The sequence below is a fragment of the Gambusia affinis genome, linkage group LG21 (assembly GCF_019740435.1).
Source record: "Gambusia affinis linkage group LG21, SWU_Gaff_1.0, whole genome shotgun sequence".
In the NCBI taxonomy this organism is placed as follows: domain Eukaryota; kingdom Metazoa; phylum Chordata; class Actinopteri; order Cyprinodontiformes; family Poeciliidae; genus Gambusia; species Gambusia affinis.
In genome coordinates, this window is record NC_057888.1 from 13018983 (window position 1) to 13045647 (window position 26665).

At 39.3% G+C, this 26665-nt stretch overlaps 1 protein-coding gene across 1 annotated transcript in view; it reads left to right on the plus strand.

Moving 5' to 3' along the window:
- Window positions 1-15207, plus strand: part of sema5a (sema domain, seven thrombospondin repeats (type 1 and type 1-like), transmembrane domain (TM) and short cytoplasmic domain, (semaphorin) 5A) — a 137403-nt gene extending 122196 nt beyond the window's left edge. Inside the window, exons 17-22 of the mRNA XM_044105531.1 lie at window positions 1715-1924; window positions 5113-5283; window positions 5489-5644; window positions 8253-8297; window positions 9004-9215; window positions 13217-15207. Coding sequence (XP_043961466.1) covers window positions 1715-1924; window positions 5113-5283; window positions 5489-5644; window positions 8253-8297; window positions 9004-9215; window positions 13217-13336 — 914 coding nt within the window. The 3' untranslated portion in view covers window positions 13337-15207. The remainder of the gene's footprint in view (window positions 1-1714; window positions 1925-5112; window positions 5284-5488; window positions 5645-8252; window positions 8298-9003; window positions 9216-13216) is intronic.
- The last annotated feature ends 11458 nt before the right edge of the window (window positions 15208-26665 follow it).

A 26665-nucleotide genomic window follows, 5' to 3' on the forward strand; every position in this document is an offset into this window, starting at 1 on the left:
GTTATGAAGAGGTCGTGGATTTGCGCCGGGTAAACACATCGTCCTCTCCCTGAGAATACAAAGCAGAAGCGCAGTGATAACTGTCAGTGAAAAGAGCACGCTGACGAAACGGCAAGGCCAGGCTGGAGGATGGGGAAAAGGAGTTGAGACAGAAAATACGGAGCACGTTAATAACGGCAAAGAAAGGAGAATAGTGGGGATAAAACAAGGCAATAAGGAAGCTAAGTGAGACAATGACTGCATGTAATAAAGGAAAGATTATTAAGAATCTGGATGTTTTTCCTGTCCTTTTGAACAGCGGGTAAATTATATTCCCACTCTTACCATAAAGGAAGCAGCGCAGGTACAAAGGGTGAATATCCACCTTAAAACACACCAGCAAAGTTTAGTGAGGAGAGGGATTCATCAGAGAAGTGCATGGACAGTGATTCGCTTTGACTAGAGGGGATTCTCATCGAGTCCAACAGATGGATTCCCTCATTTCGGTCCAGAAAGCTATCCCTCTCTGATCATCCTGATGTCTGCCTCTGAACACAGAGCTGATTAATGCATGCAGTGATTACAGTTTAATTGAAAGTACGTTTTTGGATTGCATCTAAAATCTCGCAGCCTGACTGGTTCCAGATGAGAAATCTCTGATTAGTCAACTGATGTCATCCATGTAGGATCTCTAGAATGAAAACAAATTAAAAGAAATACATGACGGAACACGTTTTTGACACAAAGTATATCGAGAAAAAGGTCTACGTCCCTGCGAGTAGTGAACAGTTGGATCGGGGGGGAAAGTGAGAGCATGCTTAGTTGGGTTTAATTAGACTGATCAGAGTAGCGGTGACGTACTGTCAGGGGTTAGTGTGTGAGCCCTCTGGGACTTTGCTGTTTACACAAACTGGAATATCTTAGTGGAAGATGAACAAATACAAATCTTACATGCCAAAATAAGCAGGTCATACAGCCTTATATGTAGTCTTTTAAATGTAATTACAGTTGGGGGGAGGTTTCAGTCAATTTGGTATATTCCTCGAATCATCCTCAACTTATACAAAACAGTCAGTTGTACAAACAGCAAAAACCGCATGGCTTACCTACAAAATCCAGTTTATTTTTCAAAATCCTCAGCTCGTGTCTTAAAAGTAAATATCTGTATATTTGAACACGTCAGTGCCTCTGAATGACATGTTCTTGTTTCACTGTGTTTAAATAATAGTCAAATTGAAATAAAGCAGTGTAATGTGGAGGGATGTTCACATGTAAAATATGACCAACATTTTGATGACAATTGTTATAAGTTGTAAATGTGACAAATTCCAAGACTGTCTGTCCTGTAATTTGTCAAAATCATTTATTTGTTATATGTGTGAAATGGTATTTTGTCTGATTAAAGCAAATTTGCATGGTTGGTAGAAATCAGGTCTTGAATGAGTGAATTATCCTGTGTTCTTTCCATTATATGGTGATTTTCATTTATATTTTAGTTACTTTTTTTAAAGATAACTTGCATTACAGATAGATTAAAAAACATCAAAAAGTAGCACCTCTTACTCTTTTGTCACAGATTGACTTTGGTCAAATGCTCACATCGCTGCCTAGAATAGAGTGAAGTGTTAAAAATCCAGTTACATATCTTTCAAATGATTCACTATGGTGAGACACATTCTGTCCTGGAATTTAAGCATCTCATTATTAGTCTTGTACTAATGTCTGTACCTTGCAGGTGAAGTTCTTCGTCTGGGGAGAATCTCAGGCCACACTGTGAATGGTGGCTGGTCCTCCTGGAGTTCCTGGTCTCAGTGTAGCAGAGACTGCAGCCGAGGCATTCGGAGCAGAAAGAGGACCTGCAGCAGCCCAGAGCCGCGGTACGGAGGTCAGACCTGCCTGGGCCCGGCGCAGGAGTTTCAGGAGTGTAACATCACGCCCTGTCCAGGTAGGACATTTTCAAATATTAAGCACAACGCCTTGGAAAAGTGTTCACATTAACTTTTCTTTTTTTGTCATACTATATTCAGAATCACTTAGCAGCACAATATTAGGCATTGGAAGGAAAATAATAAATAAATAAATAAAAATTATTCATAAAAACCATTTTAAGGCTGTATTATTTTTATTGATGCCCCTCTAGGAGATGAATCTCTATCCCAGTGTCAAGTCTTTTTTTTTTTTTTTGCATCAAAGTGACAGTAAAATTGCTTCATCTGAAGAAAATTTATTTTAAAGTCAAGTCCAGAACTATATCTGCAGTGACCTAAATAAATGGACAACAAATTTCTCAATTATCGAACAGATTTGGAAAACCTTTGACAGTACAGAGTGGGCAAATACTTTCAAGTCAGTACACTGTGATGCTAATAGACTCTTACTTACGCCTGATCTTTTTTTTTTTAGATGTATTAGATTACAGAGAGACCTAGTAGACCTTTGGAAACAATGCATCTCTTTCTTTCCTTTTCACAATGACGCACTAAAAAATTATGAAAAACGTTCAAAGCATCACTATACTTATTCAGATCACTTTGTGTGTTTCTTGCTCAATTAGCATTAACTTCTTAGAGGGACATTGCTTAGAATAAAAAACAAAATCCAAGCAGGCACAGAGAGAGCAGAAGATTCACAAAGATAAGAACAATTAGAAGAGCAGTAGTCAATAAAATGGCAAATTCTCTTTTCACTCTTGCAGATATAAAAAACACAGACCTCCCACTGCATTGAAGCTACATGTTCTTTCTTCTTCTTGATTAATGGATAAAGAACAGTGACAGATGACCTACAGAATCATTAAAACCAACAGAAGAAATCAGATGCAGATAAAAGGTGTGACGGAGACCCCGATTTAGACCAAGAATCAAGGAGACAATCCCTCTGGCTCTCTTGTATGTAATTACTATTGCTGTGTAATTATGTTGCCAGCCATGGGAAGACCTTATTCTGTTGTGAAAAGCCCCAAGACAATGTATTTTCAACAGTCATCTGACAAAAGAAAAAGAAGAGGGGAAGCTTTTTAATTAAAAGAATACCCTCTCTGACGAGGGAAGTAAGCTGTCTGAATGAAAATCCAGTACTTAGGTTAGCATTAAGCCCACCTGGTTTTCAGCACAGCCACTGAAGAGGCAAGTGTAATGTTGTCTCAAATTATTATCAATCAAGCGTTGTGAAGAACAGCAGGTTCGATCGGTTGCTCTTTTATCCTCCCTTCCCCCTCAATCAATCTGTCTTTATGACTTGTTCGAGGTTGTGAGCAAACAAAACAAACACGATCCTGAAAGTCCACCAGCACTGCTTTAATTAATTTGGTAAAACTCACCCCGGCATCTTGAGTTTGTATTTCATGCAGTAAGCTGTTGTCAGGTTGTGAGGAAGATTTTGGGGTAGATCAAAGAGCGGTTCATCCACGCAGACACTGCACCGCTTCAGGGGAGTGAAAGGACACATGAACATGCTTTGATTTTCGTCTGTGCAGCGTCTCGGCCTTAATACAAGCATTATACCTATTCTTGGATGTTGACTATAATGATACCACAGTTACGGTGTGTTGATGAACAACTCCATGCTCCCGTCCCCCAAAGGGGCCAGCTTAACCCAGCTCGGGTAGCAATGAATACTAATGTGTACTCAATTAGCACCCCTCTGAATGTGAGATATTATTTTGAGGCTGGCAGGCTGTGCTGGTAGACCGGTTGTAAACCTCCCATGGCTAATCCGCATCTTTTTTAATTTTTATTTTTTTTTAATGTGTTAGTTTGCTGTGCAAGAGAAGGCAAAGAAAAGGTGCCAAGCCTTCTGTCCACAGCCACTGAATGCAGTCTGGAAACAAATGAATTCGTGCTTTAACTGCGTCTGCTTCTCCGATGAGGCGATACATCATCGAGGGCTAAGAATCGACTTATGTGTCACTCTGCAATTGAGAAATTACACTGAGATGACAAAAAGCTTCGGCAACTTCAATTACCCATTTAGTGCCGCCAGCCATCCTTGAGTCTTTAAAAGGAGTTGAGACGAGGGTTTCAGGTTGCTACAGTGAAGGGAAGTGTTAAACAAATGATTGGGAAGGGATATTTACCTCTGCTGAGGCTCATGTGAAAGCTTTCCACATATTTGTGCTCCCTTTTTTTTCTTTTTATTTCTACCTACTCAACTCACGTAAATGCACGTTTGTTTGCATGTCTGGGTGTCATTGATATAAACATATGTCTACACAGGGATGTGCTTCTGGATACTTGTCTTTGCTAATGACTTGGAAGACTTTGTAGGCTGGAAAATGCTTGAAAGGTGACGCAATACTCAACTATAGGGTTTACATAAACTCATCATTGGCGTGACAAATGTTATATTAGTTCTGGGCTTTCAATTATATATTTTTTTAAATAATGTTTTGGGTAGAGGGTTTAGGGGTGTTATGGATATACAGCATGCGTTTTAAAAGCAAGAGTTCAGTCAACGGGATTATGGACTCATTTAATCCCAAAAGAGCGCAATGAGCTCAAATATTTATTTATACACTCCACTAATTTAATGTGCTGCAGCCATTACACCAGGACCATTAACAAGGACTTGGCTGTATTGGCTATTTGATCATTCTTCTTATCAGGAGTGGCAGAGTGGATTTGAATATGCTGACCATCCTGCTTTCCTGTGGAGTTGTGAAGCATTTGGATGGAGTCTCCTGTCTTCTTTAACTCATCCACTTTGTGCAATAAACCTCCGGTATGATAAAAGAGGCCAGCATTGCACTTCTTGAATGGCCCTGATGTTAGCCCTATCATAGATGGATGGACTGCAATCGGAAGCTTCGAAGGTTTGTGGTTGGAAACCAAGCAATTTGAAATTTAATTTAAACTTCATGATTTTTCAGAGCAAAATAACAGCAGTCCAATATCATGCCAGGAGCTTGTCAGTGACAACATAATTGTACCCATGAACGGAACCAAAATCAAATTACTTAGTTTCCCCTCTTGCTGGTCAAAATAGCTACATCTGAAAAATCAAATGGTCTGAAAATTACTTACCAAAATTGACTGTTTCCTCCTGTTCTGTATTCATTACCAAAAGGAAACCTATTCATTTGAGTAAATCACGCAATCTTTCAGCATTAAGTATTTATAAAACCTCTGGTTTCAGTGGATGGCAGTTGGTCCTGCTGGTCATCATGGTCTAAGTGCTCTGTGACTTGTGGAGGAGGACACTACATGAGGACGAGGACCTGCAGCAACCCTCCACCAGCCTACGGAGGAGACATCTGCCTGGGACTGCACACCGAGGAAGCACTTTGCAACACACAGGCTTGTCCAGGTACACACAAACATTTCCACATCTAAGTGAAAAACTTGAGAGAGCTCCGATGCAGGCAGAGCTCCTTCCCGGGTCTATTGTTTTTCTTTCATTTTTCTCAGCCTCTCGAAGGGCATTCATGCATCACTAATATACACAAAGTCATTCAGTGCGGTGCAGACTCACTCAGCAGGCTGTGAGACACGCTGCCATTGCTGTTTTCCAGAGAGCTGGTCCAGCTGGTCTGAGTGGTCCCACTGTGACTCCAGCGGCGCCCAGCTGCGAGTGCGTCACTGCGATGTTCTTTTCCCCACTGGAAACCAGTGCTCAGGAAACAGCAGCGAGACCAGACCCTGCTCCCCTGACTCCAACTTTATACCAGGTGATGACGCACACATACTCGGATACACTCTGTCTGGCACTTTGTGATGTCACTGGTGCACGATTTGACTCTCATCCTGGGGAGTGCAAGGAGTGTACCCACCACTAGCACAGTGGTAATTAAGTTCGTTATCAAGAATCCTGTGATAATTAAGTGCATTATTGATTTCGCGAAGGGAGGCTGTAGCATGTTAGAGGTCAGGTTGAGAGATAATTCAGCCTATTGGGTTGAATTAGAAACATTCTGAAGAACAACTCCCGAGTCTAGGATGTGATCACATTGTGGGTGAGCTCTGCTGTGAAAGCTCTATTTTTTTTTCCGAAAGCCGAAGAACTTATTCTTTAATTATGTTGCTACACGTAAAAGAAGAAGTTTTACTGTTTCCATGACAGATTTACCTTTGTTGCTTAGTGAGTGGGAGCCTTTCTAGTTTTGTCAATATCATAAATTTAGAGTAACTCTAAAGTCGGTGTAATAAGCAAGGATAGATGGAGAAAGGAGTGCAGGAAGAAAACAAGTCCTTACTGTTACAAACTGACCCCAGTCGAAGATTTATACAGTAAAGAAAGCAAAACCTTGGAAGATTAGATTCAGTTTCTTTCTGCAGGAGGCAAATGTATTTCAGCTCTCTTCGTAACTCACATCATACCAGAGAGACTTTGTTAGGACACTTTTATTGGTGAACGTCGTCACACGATATGAATGATTTTGGTATCTAGCACCATCCCACTGCAATGAGTGAAAAGTCGTCGGGACGATAAGATTGAAAGGGGGAATGAGAATAATAAGTGAGAGAGACCCTTGAAGGAAGGATGAGAAGAATGAAAATGAGACCTAAAGCGGGACGAAAAGGATGCGCCAAATGAAATTGAGTCATGTATGAGGCTGACGAGTGGGATGAAAAAAGGGGTTGTAAAGAGGGATGAGGAAGTTGAAAAGCTTAAAAATAGAATGTCAAGTGGGATGGAAGGAGAAAAGAGGAAATGAAGATGGATGAGAAAATTTGAAAGATGAGATAAGGAAGAGAGGGAGGCCTACTTAACACATTAATTATGTTTAGGTGTTAGAATGTTTACTTTGAGCCCCATTTTGTTAGTTTTATGTAGTGAAAAATGTTACATTTAGTTATTTACTCCATTAAATGAGGGAATGTGTTACTGGGCAACTATGAGAGGATTTAGATAAAACCTCTTTTCTGTACCAGAAATCTTGATATTATAGAAGAAATAATTATTTTAATGGCTTCATTTACACAGAAGAGCAATTGACCTCTTTGAACAAGCAATAGTTGGCACACGATTCGAGTAATACAAAGCATAAAAAGACGTAAGTAATTGTCATTCACTGAGGAACAGAAGAGCATATTTTTCCTTCAGTCCAATTTTCTTGTATCCAAACTGCTGCTTTCTCTGTAAGCTTATTTTTAATCTGTTTCATCTCATAGTTTCAACTTTTTGTCAAGGTTCAGTAAAATTCGATTCTAAAAAATAATAATTCTCTCACAACAGAGTTTGATGGGAAAAAAAAAAATCATTAACTTTTTTTAATGCTGAATGTTTAATTGGTGTAGATATTTTCTAGTTCAGAGGCAGCTTTATTATTGCAAATATAATTTTGCTAGGTAAAATCTGTGGGATCCCACTGTTGCCGGTCCAACCACAATCAACAATGCAGAAACGGATTCCAACTGTTAGTTGAGAGCAAACCTGCTGTTCATGAAACCATCTAATTTTTCTTTTTATCAGGACTTTTAATTTTCACAAGTGACTTACACTTCCACACCAGCCAAAAATGTTAATCGTCCACAGAGAAATGTCAAACCGAGCAACTTTTTCTGTTTGATAAATCTATATTGGCTGCTTATGACAAAGAGCGGGACAAGTTAAGGAACATAATCAAATTTAATCATGACGATAAGCTCCATTATATACTGCACACAGCCTCCTGTCTTTCTCACACTGTTAGTATTGACATTGGCTCATGCAGGCATCTCCTTATTGACAGTCAGTAATGCTAGACACAGAAAAGAATTGATCTCTGCATCTCTACTAAACAAGGATCATCAAAGCTCCTGCTTTCAAGACAGCATGCTTGAGCTTCACATAATGCAACTGAGACACCAAATTATTGAAAAGCGATGGGGTATTTTTTTTTTTTTGCTTAAGTATTTTTGCTGTAATTCGAGTAACACAAACTTTAGATGAGGAAAGTAATTATGCGACAGAACAAACATTTAACTGAACCCCATATTTGTAACCTTCCTGTATTCATTAAATAGGATATAATGCTCATTAGGAAATTCTACAGAATTACCAACTACCTTTTTATAACCCCATTCATTCCTTTTTATGGGAAAAGTAGTTCATTATGGTTCATTACCAATGTCCTGTACTTCATTTCCTTCTAACGGGAACTGATACTTTCATAAACCACTCGAGGTGCCACAGCCCTGATTAGCTTTCAAAGTTTTAACAATTTTCTGCATCATATTCAACACACTTTCATGCTTACCTTCAGGAGAGCAAGCTGTTGGTGACAAAAATAAGGATATGGAGAGGTGTTGTTGGTGCTAACGCTGCTACTTTGTTGCTTTCATCTTCTCCTTTAGAAGTCTCCATCGCACGCTCCAGTCAGGAGGAGAGGCGCTGTGGAGGTAATTCTCATCTGTATGTGTGAGTGTGAAACACAGAAAGAAGGAGAAAGGATATAGCATCTGGCATCTCGCATATTCTCTGCAAAAAGAAAGTCTCCCCATCTTGCAGAGCTTTGTTCAAGTTTTCCAGAAATGTGCTTTGTAAAGCTGTCGGAGGCTTGCTTTATGACCTTATTTGCCCGTTAGTGTACATTCTCCCATTGCCTTATTTTTTAGGAAAGCTACAGTAAGTGTATTATCTATAGGCAGTGTATATCTGTTTTACTTAGCTTGCAGGATGCGCTGCACAGCTGCTGCATGTAGAGTGGATTTTATTGGACTCGTTAACCCTCGCAAACATACAAAATTGCTCAATTTTGAATTTGTACTTTTCATCTCTACACGATTTTGAATGCAGCCTGTAAAGACAGGAAGCAAAATCTCACACTGTCTCAGATGTTAAACACAATGTCAAAAAGAGTCAAAGACTTGACCCAGACCTTGTGTATAAAGGGTTGATCTTAGCTCAGTTTGTGTCAACGGGTTCACTATCATGAATACAATTTCAAAAAGAGAAAAAGGAAGCTATAAATATTAATAGCCCCTTTTTAAGCAGGTTTTATTGTAGAAGTGCCACTTATTACATCAATAACTATCTCAGTGGATGAATTATTTCACAACAACGCCTTTTAGCCTCCTGCTTATGCCTCCCCATTCTGCCTTTCAGATTTCAACCTTTTCCACATGATCGCGGTGGGTCTCAGCAGCTCCATTCTTGGTTGCCTGGTCACGCTGCTCGTCTACTCCTACTGTCAGCGCTACCAGCAGCAGTCCCACGACGCCACGGTCATCCACCCCATCTCCGCCGCCCCGCTCAATACCAGCATCACCAACCACATCAACAAACTGGACAAGTACGACACTGTGGAAGCCATCAAGGTCTGTAGACAGACGCGCTCTTGGTTCACCCTGGGTCACAATATGACAAATGTTCAGATATGCAGAGGAAAAGCTCAGTTTGGTTTAATCAGTGAATGTTAAACACCCCCTTTGAGTCAGTGAGCAGTACCTTTGCTGTCAGTGTCAGCTGTGATTAAATACTCTCCTTACTGACTGTCACTGTCTCACCCCCTCCTGTCACTTGCTGACACTCTCTGCTAACGTAACAGGTAGGCAGTGGTCCGTTCGTCTTCTCTACGTCTGTCTCAGTGTGTGAATCTCTTCTGTTTCTGGAGTGCTACACTGCTTTCTCTTAAAATCCTAGCGCAATTAGCTATATGATATTAAACATAATCAGCAAAGGTGCCCTGTGGCTAGATCAGCTTTTGGGGTTATGATTGCATCCTAAAGTGGAGCTAGTCAGATGTGTCAGGGCCAGTTAGAGTGGTCCAGCTCGTTTCCTGGCACAAATAGCCTCTTATCCACAGACACATTCAGGCTGTTTGGCCAGAAATGGGCTGGTGATTAGTTCTTCTCCACAGGCACTCCATACTGAAGCTAGGGCTTTATCTGTGATACAGGAGCGAAGTGTCTCAGTTTTCACCCACAAAACTGGTCTTAGAAGCAATGGATCTTGTCAAAGTTTTGCCAATTAAACAAATGCTTTCTTGACCAACTAAAACAGAAAAAGAACACATAATTAAATATGGTTTTTTTTTTTCAAATCACAAAGATGTAAGAAAATACATTTTAAAATAACCTAACAATGTGTGCTTTATCTTACACCACGCAGTCTTCCCTAAAGTGAATTGTTCAGGGTGTAAGAGTAACAAGTTTTAGAGACACTGAGGTGCCAAGCACTTTAAGACGAAAAGTAATTTTTAAATTCTAAAAACAACTGGGAGCCAGTGGAAAGAGGCTAGTTAAAAGTCAAGCAGCTACATTTTGGTTTAACTGTAAACGTGTAATGGACGTGTGGTTAACACCAGAAAATAGCACAGTACAGAAGCCTAGTCAATGTGGGATAGAATTAAGAAGCGCACATTTAAAGAAAATTGAAAGTAGACAGAAGGACCTCGGAACATTTTGCAGGTCTTTCCTTTTGTCCAAACATGGTGATTTCCCCACACATTCAAAAATGAGGAAAAATTCCCCTGGCTAAGCAGGTAATTTTATTCAGGTTTTTATTATAGTTGACTTTACTCTGTTTTTTGTTATGTTTAGTTTTGTTTTTTTTGTTTTTTTAATAAACATATCAGGTTTGCATCTTACACATTACTTGAGACCTTAAACTCACACAGGAAGTAAATATCAGCGACATCAACTAAGTAAATACTTTGATCTCTGTTTGCAAAAACGCTTCCCACATATGAAAATGTTTTGTAGCCTTGTTAAAGCCTGCGCAGTTCCTTTGGCTCGGAGCAAACTTCTGTGAATATAATTTCTTCAAGGGTTTGGAGACGGAGTTCATCTGTCATGCAATTAGAGTCAGGAGTATCAAACATAATTAAGTTAGTGCAGTTGCAAATAGTGGCAGATATGAGTGTAGACAGTCAGTGTGAAGATGCAAAGGGAGCTGTATGACAAGTGAGCAATGAGTCATTTTCCAACAGCACATTTTGCCTCCAACTCTCAATCAGAGAGCCTAAACAACCTTATGCTGTGGTGAAGTTTCAACTAATAAGTATGAAACACCATTATATGCATCCTTTTAGCTATTATGCAAGTAAATGATGAACAGAAGATGTAGTTTTTGTTTTTTATTCAAGTTGTGTTACTCCTCAGTTATCTCCACCATTGAGGTTTGCTGGAGGATTTGACTGCATTTTACAGCAATTTGAAAGAAAATATGGCCGCATAAAGATTTCTTCTGGTTTTGTCACTACTGAACAAAGCTAGGCTGAGTACAGACTGCATGCAAGGGACGATTTCATTTATTAAGTGAAGACCAAACTGGCTCACTCTGAAAAAGCAATTTTCCCTAAAACCTAATGACTGGTTTTAGTGGTGACAATCCCTGTCACTTGTTTGTGATAACTGGCACTGTGTTTTTGCAAAAGTAGTTATTTTCACCATTGGATACCCATATTGTCCCATCTTTTCTTGATTCTTGAATTATGAACCTCAATCTTTACTGTCCTCCTGGATGACTTGTCTCTGAGCTCTTGGTGCAAGAAATTTACTTTTGATCCCTTTTCACACTAATAGACAACTTTGTTTCTCATCACATCTTGAATTTCTTAATGTTGTTGTATAATATGTTCCTCGTATACATTTTTTATCTACTTTAGGATGTCAGAGAGGTTCTACTTAAGTTTACTTTAGACTTTGTGATTCTTCAGGCCCCATTTGTGGCAAGTAAAATCAGTTTTGAGAAAACATGGCCTCATTTTCACAGTTAATCTATATTTTATCAAGATTTTGATGATCTAGATGTTCCAGAATAACAAAAACAGAAGAAATTTCTAACAAGGATACTTTGTCACAGTATTGTATGTATAGTTAATTTTTCAAGGCTCCTATTAAATGAGATATGGTATTTGCTTTCTTTTTCTTTTTTTTCTTTTTTTTTTTGAGGATGACTCTTGCCCGTTCCTTTCCTTCCTGCAGCCAGATGTGTCGGTACTCTTGCCTCTGGACGACCCTGCCATGCACCAGCCTCTCTCTGCTAACATGGGGGTGTCTATGCGTGGACTGGAGATTTTCTACTAACCAACCTCAACAACATCCCGCTTCTTGACTCCCCACTCCAAAACCCCGACAACTCTTTGACCCCCCCCTCATCCAGTACTACTTCCTGTTCCCAAACGAGTCCTGCCCTTGCACTTCCTGTGGCACTTCCTGTGTGTGGCAGGTTGGGAGTACAGCACTCTAGTTTCTCTTTTTCTGCTCAGACCTCCTTTCATCCTTCCATCATGGCTGCCTCCCTTCTCTCTCCCAGCTTGCGAGAAGGCAGTGTATCCCTCCCCTTTGTGTGCTTACATTTGCATGTCTTTTTTTGTTTGTCCTTCATGTTATGCTGTATTTTTAATTGATCATTTAATTTGATGGGTTGAAAAGGAAATATTGTTGTAATGTTGGCTTATTACCTTCCTCTGTTACCTCTCTATCACTAACGGCACATTACCATTCAGGCAAATTGCGTGTGCTGTACCAAAAACTCCAACTTAATCATTCTTAAGCCTATTATAATATGCTTAAAGGAAGAGGACACAGTAGATGATGTTGCAAACAAGATTTGCTGCACAGCTGTTTAAAGGCAACCAAGTAGACACCTGCAGAGGAACATAACCATCTTTGGTGCTGCAGGAGAGCTGATTGCTTTCCCTTTGTCTGCAAATCACATAACAGGAACGCAGCAAAATATGAGGTTTTTTTGCTCAGCACACTTGTCGGAAACATCCATCAGCTGTAAATGCAGCATCATCAAGTGTTCAATTACGCCGCCCCAGGGGACTCCCATCACACTTCCCACTACAACAGACTGCATATGAACACATCTATTTGCCAAATTGTTGTACTGAGCAGCACATCAGAGGCTTGTTCCATGTTTACTGTGTCATGCGGGGACAGACAAGATGCCCCCGCCTGTCCCAATAGTTCTTCCTGATTGTTTAACAGAAATGTGACTCGCCTTTGATCGATTTTTATGGCTTTGATTGTCCTGGAGGACCGACAACCCGAGGGCCATAAAAACCGCTGATGCTGGGTATTAGAGATGACAGAGGTGGACATTCAGATGTGCATCAAAATAATTTAGCCCTGTGGTGACTTCTCATTTTTCCAGCCTGTTTGCAAATGCTCTGACCTTGCTCTGTGGAATGTATGTTCCATTCACCGAGCAGTCTCCCATTGATTTATGTTGCTCCTTTGGATTTACTTTTACCTTGCCATCTTGGCTGAATAATCACTTGATCCATATGTTGTGAAAAAAATGCCCATACTGACTCCTTTTCATTTCTCCTCTCCATCTATTGTTTTGTTCTTTTCTTTATTTGCAGGGCTTCAACAAAAACAATCTGATTCTGGAGGAAAGGAATAAGTACTTCAACCCACAGCTTGCCGGGAAGACTTATACCAATGCATATTTCTCCGACCTCAACACCTATGATGACTATTAACCCCAGACTTCTATAGCGGAGATCATTACCCTGTTGTCCATTTTGACCTCTTCCCCTTTCCTTGTGCTTTGTATGGAGATTTGTAACACCTTATGTGGGATACTCCCACTGTGACACTCGGTGGCAGCTGGTATGTAACGAAAACACAAACACTGGTGTTGCCAAAAGAGGGAAATGCCCACTTTCTCTCAGGTGCCTTGGGGTACACTTGGAAAAACCTGGACTCGCCAAGAGAAAGAGACAATTGGATCTCCAATGCTGCGGATATTTTGGGGAGTGACATCCAATCTAATGTTGTTTTTTTTTCCTGATGCCCCTAAGACAGACCTGTATTTGTAACGATGGGAAATGACCACAAATTTCTTTGCATGACTTCATCTGATGTGTTTGCTCTGCTATTCCGTTGCAATTTGCATGATGGATCACATTCCAGGGTTCCAGAGACAGTTTGATGCTGTTATTGGCTATGGGATTCGCGTCAGAAGTCCTAAAACAAATAGTCTGTAGGAACGACCAGTGGTTTTTCCATTCGCTACAACGGTAATGCCCTACCTGACAGTTGGAACAATGTCCAACTCCAGTCGTAGATTCAGGATGTAGATATTTGATGTCTGTGGTCAACATTGGTTATGTTATTGTTTTATTTTGTTTGTTTTATTTTGCTTTATTTCTTTTCAGTAGCTACAAAAAATACAAGTTATAAATATAAAAATGTTTTCTTTCTCCTTTTTTATGTTTTTGTACAGGAAATTACGTTTGATGCCTATGTCTAGATTTTCTATGCATTTAATCATTGCTTCAAGTGTGCAGAGTACATCTTTAAAAAAAAAAACAACAACATTGTGTCCACATTGTGGCAATTATTTGAGAGTACTCATAGCAGGTTGCCTCAATTTACCATTGCCATAGTACTTTTTATAAATATTTTGTAAAAGAATAAGAAAAAAAAAACATTGTTTTTGAATTTTGATAGTGTTCACTATTTTATTGACTTCTGAGTCATAAATATGTGTTTGTGAAAGCAGAATGTTATTGGCATTAACTATACAGATGGAGCATACATAGCAAGTACTGTTTCTCTGATTCTCAGCTTCAGTGCTACCCATGTACCGTAATTTGGTTGTTTTTTTTGGTTTTTTTGTTTGTTTGTTCTTTTTTATCTATTTTATTTCTTTTGGTTCAGTTGCAACTAACTCTTTCTACATGTTTGCTTGTGTTTTGTGCATAAATTAAAACAGCTTCCTACAAAACATGTCTACAGTGACTGACAGATTCAACGGTCTGTACTTCTTTTTGTAAAGCTTTGCTAGAAAACGATCTAATAAATGTTTATTTTCATTTAGGTGAAGATACCGTGATTGAAGGTAGTGACCTAAAACTTGCACCATCAACTTTGGATTCTCATAGTTCCTTGCAAAAATACTCATGCCTTTTAAACTTTCGTCATGACCAGCCACAAACTGTGGCTTTTATATGACAGACCAACGCAAACTCAATCCCAACTCAAATAGCACAGGCTCAGTTTTATCAGATAGATAAAATCTGATAAAACTGTATCTAAATTCAGAGAGAGTGGTCTGAAGATATTGTTATTCACATTTTGCCACAGATTTTCAATTGGATTTAGATCAGGACCTTTCACCAGGCCATTCCTTTCCATAAATCCCATATTTGTGAAGTGCACTGCTATCAGTTGTCTTGTCACCATATTCTTCCGCCAGAACTACCATGAGTTCCTTGGCTGTTGTTTGTGAGTAATGATTCCTTGCCCATTCTGTCAGGTTACGTGGACAATTACATCTTCATAGGTTTGCCATGTTCTTTTCACTTTCAGATGATGGCGAAATAAACTACTCCCGCAAATAAACAAATTCACACTTTTTTCCCTGACGTCTCTGGGGTATTCCTAGATGTGAACAGTGCTGTGGTTCACTAGTGTTCTCTTCTGTTCTGCAAACCACTGAAGCTTTCAAAGAACAGCTCTATTTATTCTGAGATTAAATTACACACAGGTAACTCTATTTACTAATTGACTTCCGAAGGTAATTAGTTGTCCTGGATTTGACTTGTGGTGTAGGAGTAATAGTATTCTTAATACAAGTCTTACTTTTAAACAGATGAAGGATGATCGTCAAATCCTTCTGCAATGCACTGTATGTTGTGGACAGTTTAACGTTCAAAACCATAACATGATCAAACCCAGCACTTCATAAATCATCCAAATTCGGAGTAAAAAGACCCCCGTCCACCTTCCTCTAAAGAGGATTTCAGGAGACGTTACAGTGACAAATGGACACAACCGCTGTGGAAGGATACCTGAAGGATACAAATAGTGCAAGGTGGGGTGGTGATAGTGTTAGGGGTGCTGTCTGAAGTCCGAACACTAATCTGTATGGCAGGGTGTAATACCCCACACTGTGCTGTTCTCCATCAACCTTCAACCCGACATCCCATCTGTGTGCAGAGGGTAATGGAGGGCTGTTATTAATCACCCCGCTGTTTGGTTGCTCTGACTTAAAAGAATTAATCTCTTTGCCTTAACTTCACCCCCACTAAGGGAGTGATGCACCAAAAGACACACAGGATGTTAACTGTGGTAAAGACTGGACAGTAGGTCAAGCTGTGTGTGTGTGTGTGTGCTGGGCAATTATTGTGTTAAAGGTTATTCATGTGGTTCTGCATATGAGTTCTTCCATTACATTTGAACGTTCTGTGTGCACATTAAGACACTTGCACTTCAATACCAACTGAGTCAAAGTTAGACAGAATGCTCAGTAGCAAATATTCAGTTTATTTTGCTGACACAATCCCAAGGTTCTTACCTGAGTAGAGCTGAAATGTCCATTCACATTTTCCTCTCTTGATGAATTTGGCAGTGACATGAGGTATGCAGCTCTCCATCAGTCAGAAATGGCTCATTCCACCTTTACTGCAAGGTCAAGGGTGATGTCTGACTTTTCTAAAGAGGCGTTAGGGGGCCGCTAAAGTTCACAGACAAAGGTCACCCGAGCAGAGCGTGTATCTGTCAGATAAACTGTACGTGCGAGTGCTTGCATGGACCTCAACAAATGTCACGAGATGGACCTCATTTTGTACTGTAAGTGTGTGGTAGACTTAAAAATGGACATGTTGACCTTTGGCTCAGAACAGACTGCTGAATTTGAGTTTTGCAATACTCAGACTCAACCTTTTCTTCTTTTTTACTCTTTTTACTCCATAAAAACTCATTTGAATAACTACAGAACGAAGTGTGGCTGCTGGTCTGACTTCCCCTTTGCAATTTTGTTCTATCGCAGTTTTTATCGTTTCATGCCCAACTTTTATGTAAGCAAAGTACTCACATGTCACAAGAGACTTAGAGGGATTTAAGAAAACATGTTCATATATAAATAATTTGAGAGTTGCACAGACTCATAATCATATTTCAGAATCAGTTTCCTTCAGCAAGTTTGTGCACACAAAATTGGTTCCGATCTTCTCTCAAATGAAATCTTTTATACTTAAATATATAAAAGTATTGTTGGGACACATGATTGCATTAGAGCAAATATGCACTGTATCAATCTGGGCATTCCTGATCATCAGCAGGACAGTCTGGGGAAATGGGCTGTCCCTGTGGTATCTGTTTTCTTTTCTTTTTTTTCTTCTTTTGTGCAAATAGCACTTAATAGTGCTGACCTGAAGTTAAAAATCTGAACAGTCTGTGTCCAGGCAGGGGATTGAGGAGTGGAGAGTGGTTGGTGCATGTGGAGCTTTTGTGTCAAACTGAGATGTGGATGAGTTAGTGGAAAATAAGAACAGCTGCTTTTCAAACCTGCAGTAGAAGCTGTTTAGGTCGTCTGCCAGATGAGGATTCTGCTTACGGTGGGGGATGTAGTGGTGTTTATCAGACCAATCCAAACTAACGTCAAGTTATCTGCTGAACTGCTAGGGGGGGGTTGGCTGCATTTAGCTGCCCTGATTGCCAAAGTCAGTTTGTTCTTTTCCCACTTATTCATGGCCTACCTGTACACCTAGTCTGTCTCTTCTGTAATTCCCATCGCGAACCATCAAATTGCCAACCAAGATCTCAGTAAAATTGGGGCTGATGAAAAATTGAAAGATTCCTTGGGAGGACTGGCTGATCTCCAGAGTATTGTGGCTAAGGACAGATCAAACACTCAAAGTACAAGAGAGAGAAAAGTACAGAGACTTCCAGCTGTGGCACCATCTTTGATATCTGATAAGATACATTTGAAAATGAATAAATCTTAATCAGGAGAAAAAATACTCACTGCTTTCTTTTCTGTTTTCCCAATAGGGAAACATTCAATTGATTTTCTCTAATAGGTAATAAAACGGGTGTGGTCTCAGATGATTGCACATGCTGTGTCATCAACCACAGAAGTGCGTCTGTTTGTATTTTATAAATGTTCCAAACTTTCAAAATGATTATGTTTTCTACCTTTTATATATAAGACCTAAACATGCATCTGTAGAAAATGATTGTTAACAAATATTAACCTAAGCAGTCTAGAGTCTTGAGCAATCCTTAAACAATTCTCAAATGCTTCACACCCTCAGTACATTAAGTTGTGTGTTGATTCACGCTTACTAACACACTGAATTAACTTATTATCTATGAGTCAACTTATCACTCCCACAACTGCTGGCATCTCGGCATTTTCAGTGTGTCAATCCAAACTGACACACTAAAAATTATGTGGCAGATATTTTGAAGGAGCTATGAAAAAAGAGAGCTTTAAATAACTTTTATTTTTTCTATGAGCCATTTAAGATCCTGTGCTAATTGGCAGCCTGTACAGAGAGCTCCGAGTGGCAAACAAGGTGAGTGAGTGAGATCGTTTCTGTCAGGCAGGTAACAGAGCGTGAACATCTCATTAAACACCTCCTTTTTTCCCTCGTGGAATAGTGTGCTTTCGGCTGTTCTTTCACCACCTCCCCCAGCGGGGTGACCATTCGGTGACTGCTGCAAACTTAACAGGCTTAACTATACACTTGGCCTACAAGTATACACACAGATAGAAAGTAAATAGTTGTGAGAGGCATTCAGTTACTGGGGAGAAAACGTTGCTGTTGGAATACATTTTGAAATCAGAGCTCAGAGTGATTTTAGAGGGAAATTCCACTTGGGAACACAAGCTAATGCTTCGCATTCCTTTAAATCTGGAGGAATGATGGAAGTAGTCATGAGCTGTGGGGATTTATTTTTTTTTTGCACAGTCAAAAAGTGGTCGTGATTTCAAATGTCACTCATGAATCCTTTAATGTGGAGAAGGTCATAATTATCACCAAAAGATCGTTTATCCAGAATAATTTTGTGAAAGCCATAATATTGTAATATATTGCAAAAGAATCTCTCTTGAGACCCAGGAAGTTTGATTTTATTTATGTTTTCAGATCAAAAATCAACTGAGACAGCAGATATGCCCCTTTGAGCATTAGCACCACCCGACTTCCCCCCTCCCTCCATTCCCACTGCGTAACTGTGATTTTCCTCTCTGTGCTTGTTTTGGAGCAAACATTCCCCAATGCTGCTTCATTTCATTTCAAATAAGCATTACTATGTTCTAAAAGGAAAACAACATTTTCAAAGCAGCCCTAATTGCCAGAGTGCACAAGCTGCCATGCTTAAGGAAGTGCAGTTTCTGTTTCGTCGGATACTTCATGGAAAATTGTGGTTTTGTTTTTCAGGCGGGATTTTTTTTTTTTCGCAACTGATGCTACATGCCCCATGTTGTTTAGATATACCTGTCCAACTGTCAGAAAAGCACAGCAGTGTGTTCGGTGTGTTCGGTGTTTCCGGCGCTTTTTCTTTTTTTTTCCTTTTTTTTCCTTCAGTCCCCACAGAAGGAAGCACGACTTCCAGCAGTGTTCGTTCAGCCAGATATGTGGGGGCTGATAGGAAGCTGGCACGCCACTTCACTCATGCCAGACTGAGCAATGAATGTCACAGTAGGCTCTAATGCCAGCTTGGAGATGCCACCAGAGATTCCTCCCCAGGACATCTGGAGTCCCAGGTGCCCGTCGTCGTAGATCCAGGTCTCAGCTTCAGGAAGCCAAGAGTCCTAAAGAATGCCAAAATCCTGGCAGCACCGGCCAAGTCCTCCAAAGCTTATCAGCTCCACCACAGCCTTTTATGGGCCTATTCACCTCAATCAAAGCTGTTATTAAGGTAACGGGCCAAGATGGCGGATATTGCTGTGCTCCAATTACCCGCCACGTCTCCTCCATCTTCCCCTGCCAGCTTCCCAACAAGCTCTGATTCTCCTCTCTGCGCCCAGCTGCTCTGGCTTCGTTCCACTTCCTCTGTATCAGCACACAGGGAGACCTTTCACCACAGAGGGGTTCTGTCAGTGCTAGATTCATTGACGAGCGCTATTGATGACTGCCACGGCGCTGAATTTGGTCTTATCAGCAGCGCAAAGGTGTCTCTTTCAAAGTCCAGAGTTGCTGATTTTCAATGAATTGTCACCTTGTTGCCACCCAGCTCTTGGTTCTTTTTCCACCATAATGATAAATCCTAAAAATACTCTGTCTGTATTGGTAACACATATTTCTAAAACCTTTGTTGCTGTTTGCTACAAGGATAAAGAGCTGCAAAGGTTTTGCTTGTTGCAGTATACTGGACCTTTTTGTTTGTTAAACGTCTAAACAAAACATTAATTGCTATTTTACTTAATAGTTTGGGATTTTATGATGGTCATTCTTCAGCCCCTCAGGCAGCAAAGCATTTTCACTGTAGAAATTCCTATGCTGAATCTTAAACAGTACTCTACAGCAGTGTTACAGAATAAAGTTCAACAAACCTAATGCAAGTTAAAGCTCCACTAGAAAATAACAACAAAAAATGAGAACAAAGCCACAAAGCACTAATATCATAATCCCTCTTCAAATATTTTATTGCATTATCCACAGTCATTAAAAACAGAATGCTGTCCCACAAGCCCTGAGGATTAATCATCAAGATTATGTGACAAGTCTTTTTACTGAGAAAATATGGATCATATCCTAAATATACATAATTTTATTTATGTATTATTTTTCAAACCTTGCTAATCAGTAAAACTAAATCCAAAGTGCCAAATTCAGATGTAAGATGGGAATTTGATATCATCAGGAGATGGTCATTTTCTAGATTTCTACACAGCTCTGAAGGTTTTTAGACCTGTTGAGATAAAGAGAACCCAAGTAAGCATCATACCTAATAAGACTCGGGTTAATTAAGCTGTTAAAGAGACAGATTACAGAGCAATTTCATCTTTGAAATCAGGTTTTTTACTCAGAACGACTGTTTTCATTTCAGCTGTTTTATTCTGCACTCTTAAAATAAAAGCCTTTTGCTTCACGTGTCTCTTTTAGATAAAAATGTTAATTTTAACTAATGGTTACAAATCATTTTATTATATCTGACTGCGCTGTGCTCACTTTGTTATTCAGGCCCTGAGCATTTACATCTTCTGTTCCAATCAGAAGAGTGTATTTATTTACATAAGCATCTGCATATCTAATACTTAGCTTGGAAAGGAAAGACATTACTCCGTCAGTCAGTTAAATATTGCCTTGAGTGACTGCGACGTGTTCGTTACCAAAAGTTTATACCAAAGCTGCTTTTGTTGCATTGTGTTTGTTGATCCACTGTTACAACAAAATAGTGTGGCTAACCTTTGGTCAGAAGAAGCTGCAAGAAAGTGTTGAAATATTACAACTTCAAGACCTTCCGATTCAAGACTGACTGCGCAAAAGTAAAATAACAAAGAATGAAACACAGTAGATCAGAGTTACCACTTTAAATGTCAAAGTACATGACGGCAAAGTTAAAAAATAGACTGAATATGTTGTGTTTAGTGTAGGTCACGAAAAGAACATCACTCAAAAAGATCTCATCTCGAAAAGAAAATAATTCATCAAGAAAAATATCCTTTCGATAAGTACATATCACTACGTTTGACAAGATAAAAAAGTTAAAAAATATTTGAATATCTTTTGTCCATCAGGTGTCAGCATCAAAGTAATTATAACCCACTTAAGAAGTAAAAATTGTGCAAGTGCTTATGTCATGGGAGGTTTGAATATGAGGATTAAATTTGCCAGGCAAAAAAGTTCACCAGTTCCACGTTAGGGTTACTCTAGTATTGGAAACAAATACAAATGCTATTTTGTCCACAATGTCTGGAGTTTTTCCCCTGAGCTCAGGGAAAACCACTGACATGCTTTCTTGCTTCACTTCAGCCACAATCGCACTTAAACCTGACAGCTTTCTCATTTCTTGTGACATGGACATATTACAGCATGTCAAAGATGGGAAAGTCACCAAGGCACAAAAGGATCCCTGACACAAAGGAGGCGAGGCATGCAGATCCATTTTTGAGAATGAAAAAAAAATACACTGAAAGGTAAGTAAATGTACATATTATGTCATTTAACTTCAAAAATTCTGCAGAAGCACATAATTAAGTAGAGAAAATGTAGCCGTATTACAGGTAAATGTAAATACACCTGAATACAAACTCAAACCAGCAAGGGAGTTCTCTTTAAACAATGGATGCTCCCGTGCTGCTAGAGAATTGTGTAAATGGCGGTGCACAGTCTTTCAAAATCACCCTCATTTATTATTCCTCTGTTTGTAGCAAGAACACCAAGCCATGACCACACTCTGCTTTGCATTTGCTGTAATGTCACACAACTTTATTTTTTAATTTCAGCCACCCTGTGGTTTTCTGATTTGGCTGCATTAATTACCTGGATGACACTCTTCGGTTTTCTTTTGTTATTCAGCCAAGAGGCTTACCCACTAATTAAAACTTTCTCTCTGACTCTACCTTTGTGATTACCACTTCCCCCTTTCTCTCAGTTTCTATTTTTTCACGTCTGGATTTACAACGCACTATTGATTCGACAACAAGGTTTCTCAAAAAAAAAAAAACATTTTTGAGAAGTCAAAGCATGTAAGATGTCCAAACTGAAACAAGAGTTAGCTCACTTTTAAGGCTGTAGCAACAATTTATATATGTATATGTTTTCATTTCCAGAGACTTTTTGCTCGTCTTCTACCTTCAGTCGGTCTTGCGGCAAAACTGCAAGTGTTTGTTCGAAAAGATCGGATTGTCATTAACAGGTGTGAAACCAGCTCAGTTCCAAAAATGAGGTGAAAAATAGCAAGTGTCAGACCAAAGTAAGGTGGCTTTCACCATCCAGCTGGTGGTCGTGTAATAGTAAAAGCTGATGGATGATGCCTGTGGCACAAAACCTTTTTTTTTTTCTTTCCCTTTGTCTTCTCTCTTATTTAAGGTGAGGTTAACACCCCCAACACCAAACCAAAATAAACTTCCTTTCGGCTCCTGTTAATGTGCCGTTTTTCAGGTTGTTAATCAGCTTTAATTGCTGTGTCTTAAGTGCTCTTTTAATGATGATTACATAGGTAGAAGTCTATAGATTAAGTTTAAATTTCTACCTTCTTATACTTCTCCCACCCTCCTTCATATAAACGTTCTAGAGCCTGAAAATGTACATTTAACTGTAAAATTCCCACTACAGCTTTAACTGATGCTTCGCTAAGTTTTGATTCCAGTTAGCACCTCCATTAAAATCTTGCTAAGTTTCCCTCTGGAGTTGTCTCATTTAAAGTAGCACAAATCCATTATCGACTGTAAAGTATATCACAGTTTTCGTTAAAGTCCTACCTATGCTTCCTATATAATCCAATATATTTTTCATAGATTGGTTGATCTGTGTCGAATTCTCTAAACTAGAAAAAAATAATCACACCATTATCAGGATTTGTGTCGTTACTCAGAGTTCAGCTCTCTGCTCTTTGACCTTCTTTGACCTGTCCCCCGGTCTTATCTGCTGTGAGCGCTGACCGAACCCATCTGTCTCTCGCTCAGCTCTTTGAGCTCTTCAACTCCACCCTTTGGTTCGCTCCACACCAAACCCTTCCAGGTCATGCTCTGTGTCTCTCAGTATTTTTAGCTCCTTCTAAATGTGAGTAATCAATGAATAGATTCAGTCTGGGTCATCCCTGCAGAGCGGTAACAATAACAACAGCAGAAGTACATTAACCATCCAAACAATGATTCATGCCTAAACAAGCAGAGCAATGCATGGTTTACTTCCTGTTGAACACAAGAGTGCCTGCAGATGTATGCATGTTTGTTTGGTTTTTGAATGTGAGAAAAGCCCATCTGATTTTATTTTAAAGGAGTAAATTTCTTTTTATTATAATATTAATCATTTGGAGCATATATTTCAAAACTCCTTTACGGAGTTTTGTGTGCAGTTGTGACATAAACGTGGGTGGATTTTACTGTTTATAACACAAGACATAAGGAAGCTGCAATGTTGAAGAGTTGAAAGTGTGAGGCATTAACACACCTCCAAGCTGCCGGAATTTCAAAACATTTTCAGTTGCACAATGAGAATGGCATTGATCAGAATCAACAAAACTGCCTTGTGTTTAAATAGAAAGGCCTGTGTAAAATAAAACATTTTTCTGTTATTTTTCAAAGGTTGTGCAATGTGTAGCAAGCAAAATAAAAAAAAACAACAACCTGGAAATCATTCTGACAGTGTCGTTGCTGCCAGTAAATTAAAGTTCTGTTCTCAGGTCTGAGGAAAAATATGTGCTGTGGTTCTGCCAGCTCCTGTCTAAACACAGCTGACAGTATACTTAACAGCCCTCTGCTGTAACCCAATCTTTCCTATTACCAGCAGCGAAGAAAAGCTTACATTTATTTTCGCTAAACTTCTATTTAGCCTGCAGTTTATGTGTTATGTGATATTTCTAGGGCTCACTTAATCTGAACCAACTTGTGTGATTTGTTGTCACGATTCCACTTGTACCTTTACATTTTTGGATGCTGTTTCCATGGAGCTGCAGTATCTGGACAACATACTTCTTCAGTTGGGAAAACAGCTAAAAGAACACATAAAAAAAGTTATTTATCTAGTATTTATACAGATATTCAGATATGTGTTCTACTTTAGGCTTTGTTTTATTCCATTTTGAGGCATTCGCAACCAAAACCAAACATAAACAGCTGATTAACAAAGTGATTTATTTGTTTGTCGCACCAATCAATGCTTTTGTCTGTCACCGGGCAAGATTATTGAGCCATAAAACATAATGAATGTTTGTCATAGTAAAACTGTAGCATTTTTTTTTTCTATAGCAAGTTGTCATTTTCTGTCATGTTAATTTAAAGTTTGCTGAATTTTAAATCCCTGCAGGTGGAGTGAGAGTTTGTTAGGTCACAAAATTTAGGCTGTCAAACAGCATTTCCCCTGACTTCCTCATCATTACATAAATCAGAGAAACAGAGGAAAGGAAACCATCTATACACGCATTCATACAAATTATCTTAAGATGAATGGTTTTAGGCTTTGGAAAGAAACTGCAGTACCCAGTAGAAAACTCTTACATGCTAAGGGATAACATGAAAATTCAAAATGAAGAATATTATTACAAATTACAGGATTCCTTCACCTTGTTAATTGGGATAGGTTTTGGAATGTTTTGCCTGCAAAGTTTCAGTGAGAAGAAACCAAAGGCAAATTGCTGTCAAATAGATATACAGCAGCAGTGAGGTTCCTTTTAAAATCAGCAGAGAAAAGTAACAATTATCGAAAAAAAAAAAAACAAAGTAGCTCATAAAATGTGTGCTTTCATGACTTCAATCCTGCCAAAAAGACGTAGACTTCCCTTTCAGCTCTACAGCAGGAAACATTAATCTGCTCCCTGCTGTGATGACCTGTCAGTTTCAACCAGCATCAGAATCCACCAGCCTCCCAAAAAATAAAAATTAGCAAATTTTGTGGAAATAGGCAGTGATGCCAAAATTTAATTGCTTTTCTTTATTTAACAAGCACCTAAGGTGCATTTAAACTCCATTACACCAGCTGTTTACCATTCTGTCTTTTTTTTTTTCTTGCTGTGACTAATAAAAAACAGAGCATCTGCCATAATAAAATCAAAAAAATCTAGGTTAGAAAGTAATGACAGTAAATGTTGACAGTTTTAAGCAAAGCAGCCTGGCAATGAAAGTTCAGTGGATGCATTGTGAAATTGTGCTTTTTACTCAGATTCAAGAGTAACAAAGACCAAAATATGGGGTGCTTGATGTATATACATTAGGGTGACCATAGTTTCATTTGGGAAAACCAGGACACCTTGAGAGTGTGTGTGTGTGTGTGTGGGGGGGGGGGAGGGTCTCTGCGGCAGGCCTACATAATTATGGCCTACATAATGGCTGCACGTAATTATGTTCTGATTAAGAACAGAACATAATTACCTTCAATGGTAATTGAAGGTAATTTAAAAAACAGGATATTTCCTCACTTTCTAAAAAAAACCCGGGACGCGGAAATACGGATGTTTGGTCATCCTAATATACACCAAAAGGGAAGTTAATCTCTTCTTTAGGCTTTATTGGCTCTATGGCCTTTATTTGAAAGTGGTCAGACAGAAAGGTGGGTAATGAAAGAAGGGGAAGACGCGTAGCAAAGGTCATCATGCCGGGACTCGGGCTAGTGATGGTCAAGTCAAGGACTAAGTCCTCCATACATGCGTGGTTACTTACCCCTGTGCTACCGGAAGCACCCCAGATGGTCATCATTTAATATTAAATGCTAATTTGCAGTATTTTCACTATATGAGCTCCTTGTCTTGTTTTTGTTCTCACAAATTTTACCAGACAGATTTTGCTGCATTAATATTTCCAAAATCGTAGACGATTTGTCGATCCAAACAGTAATTATCTTTCACATATTTCGTCCCCTGAGGCACAACTTTAATATTTACCGTTCATTACTGTCCCCCAAGTGGGAATAATCCATCTCCTCCAGTGACTGGAATGTCCAAACAAACCAAAGTAGTGTTTCCTCATTTCATTTGACCCGGGTATTAGTACTGATTGTGTGACCGTGAGGGAGCATAGCTGATATCTCATTATAGACGGAGCAGAGGTCAGAGCAAAAAACACCACACTCATCACCTGGGAGATGACAAATGGAGCCCTTCATGAGTCACAGAAAGGTGGGAGATGAGGCAGAGACAAAAAGGGAAGCTGACAGATAAATGAGAGGCGATGGCAGAGATGGATACGGCAGAAGAGAATTTCTCCTATTAGTGCCTCCTGTTGTACAGCTCAATTTTTCATGTTTCTGAATTATAAAGTTCCTTGTTTTATTGCCATTTTTTAAAGACCAAAACACCGCCCTGAGTGGGTTCTCTGTTTACCAGAAAACCACTTAAGGGATCTATCCCTCATGTAAACATTGATTACCTTTTACAAGAAAACAAGGCAGAAAAAGAAGGTGTAATGACCAGAC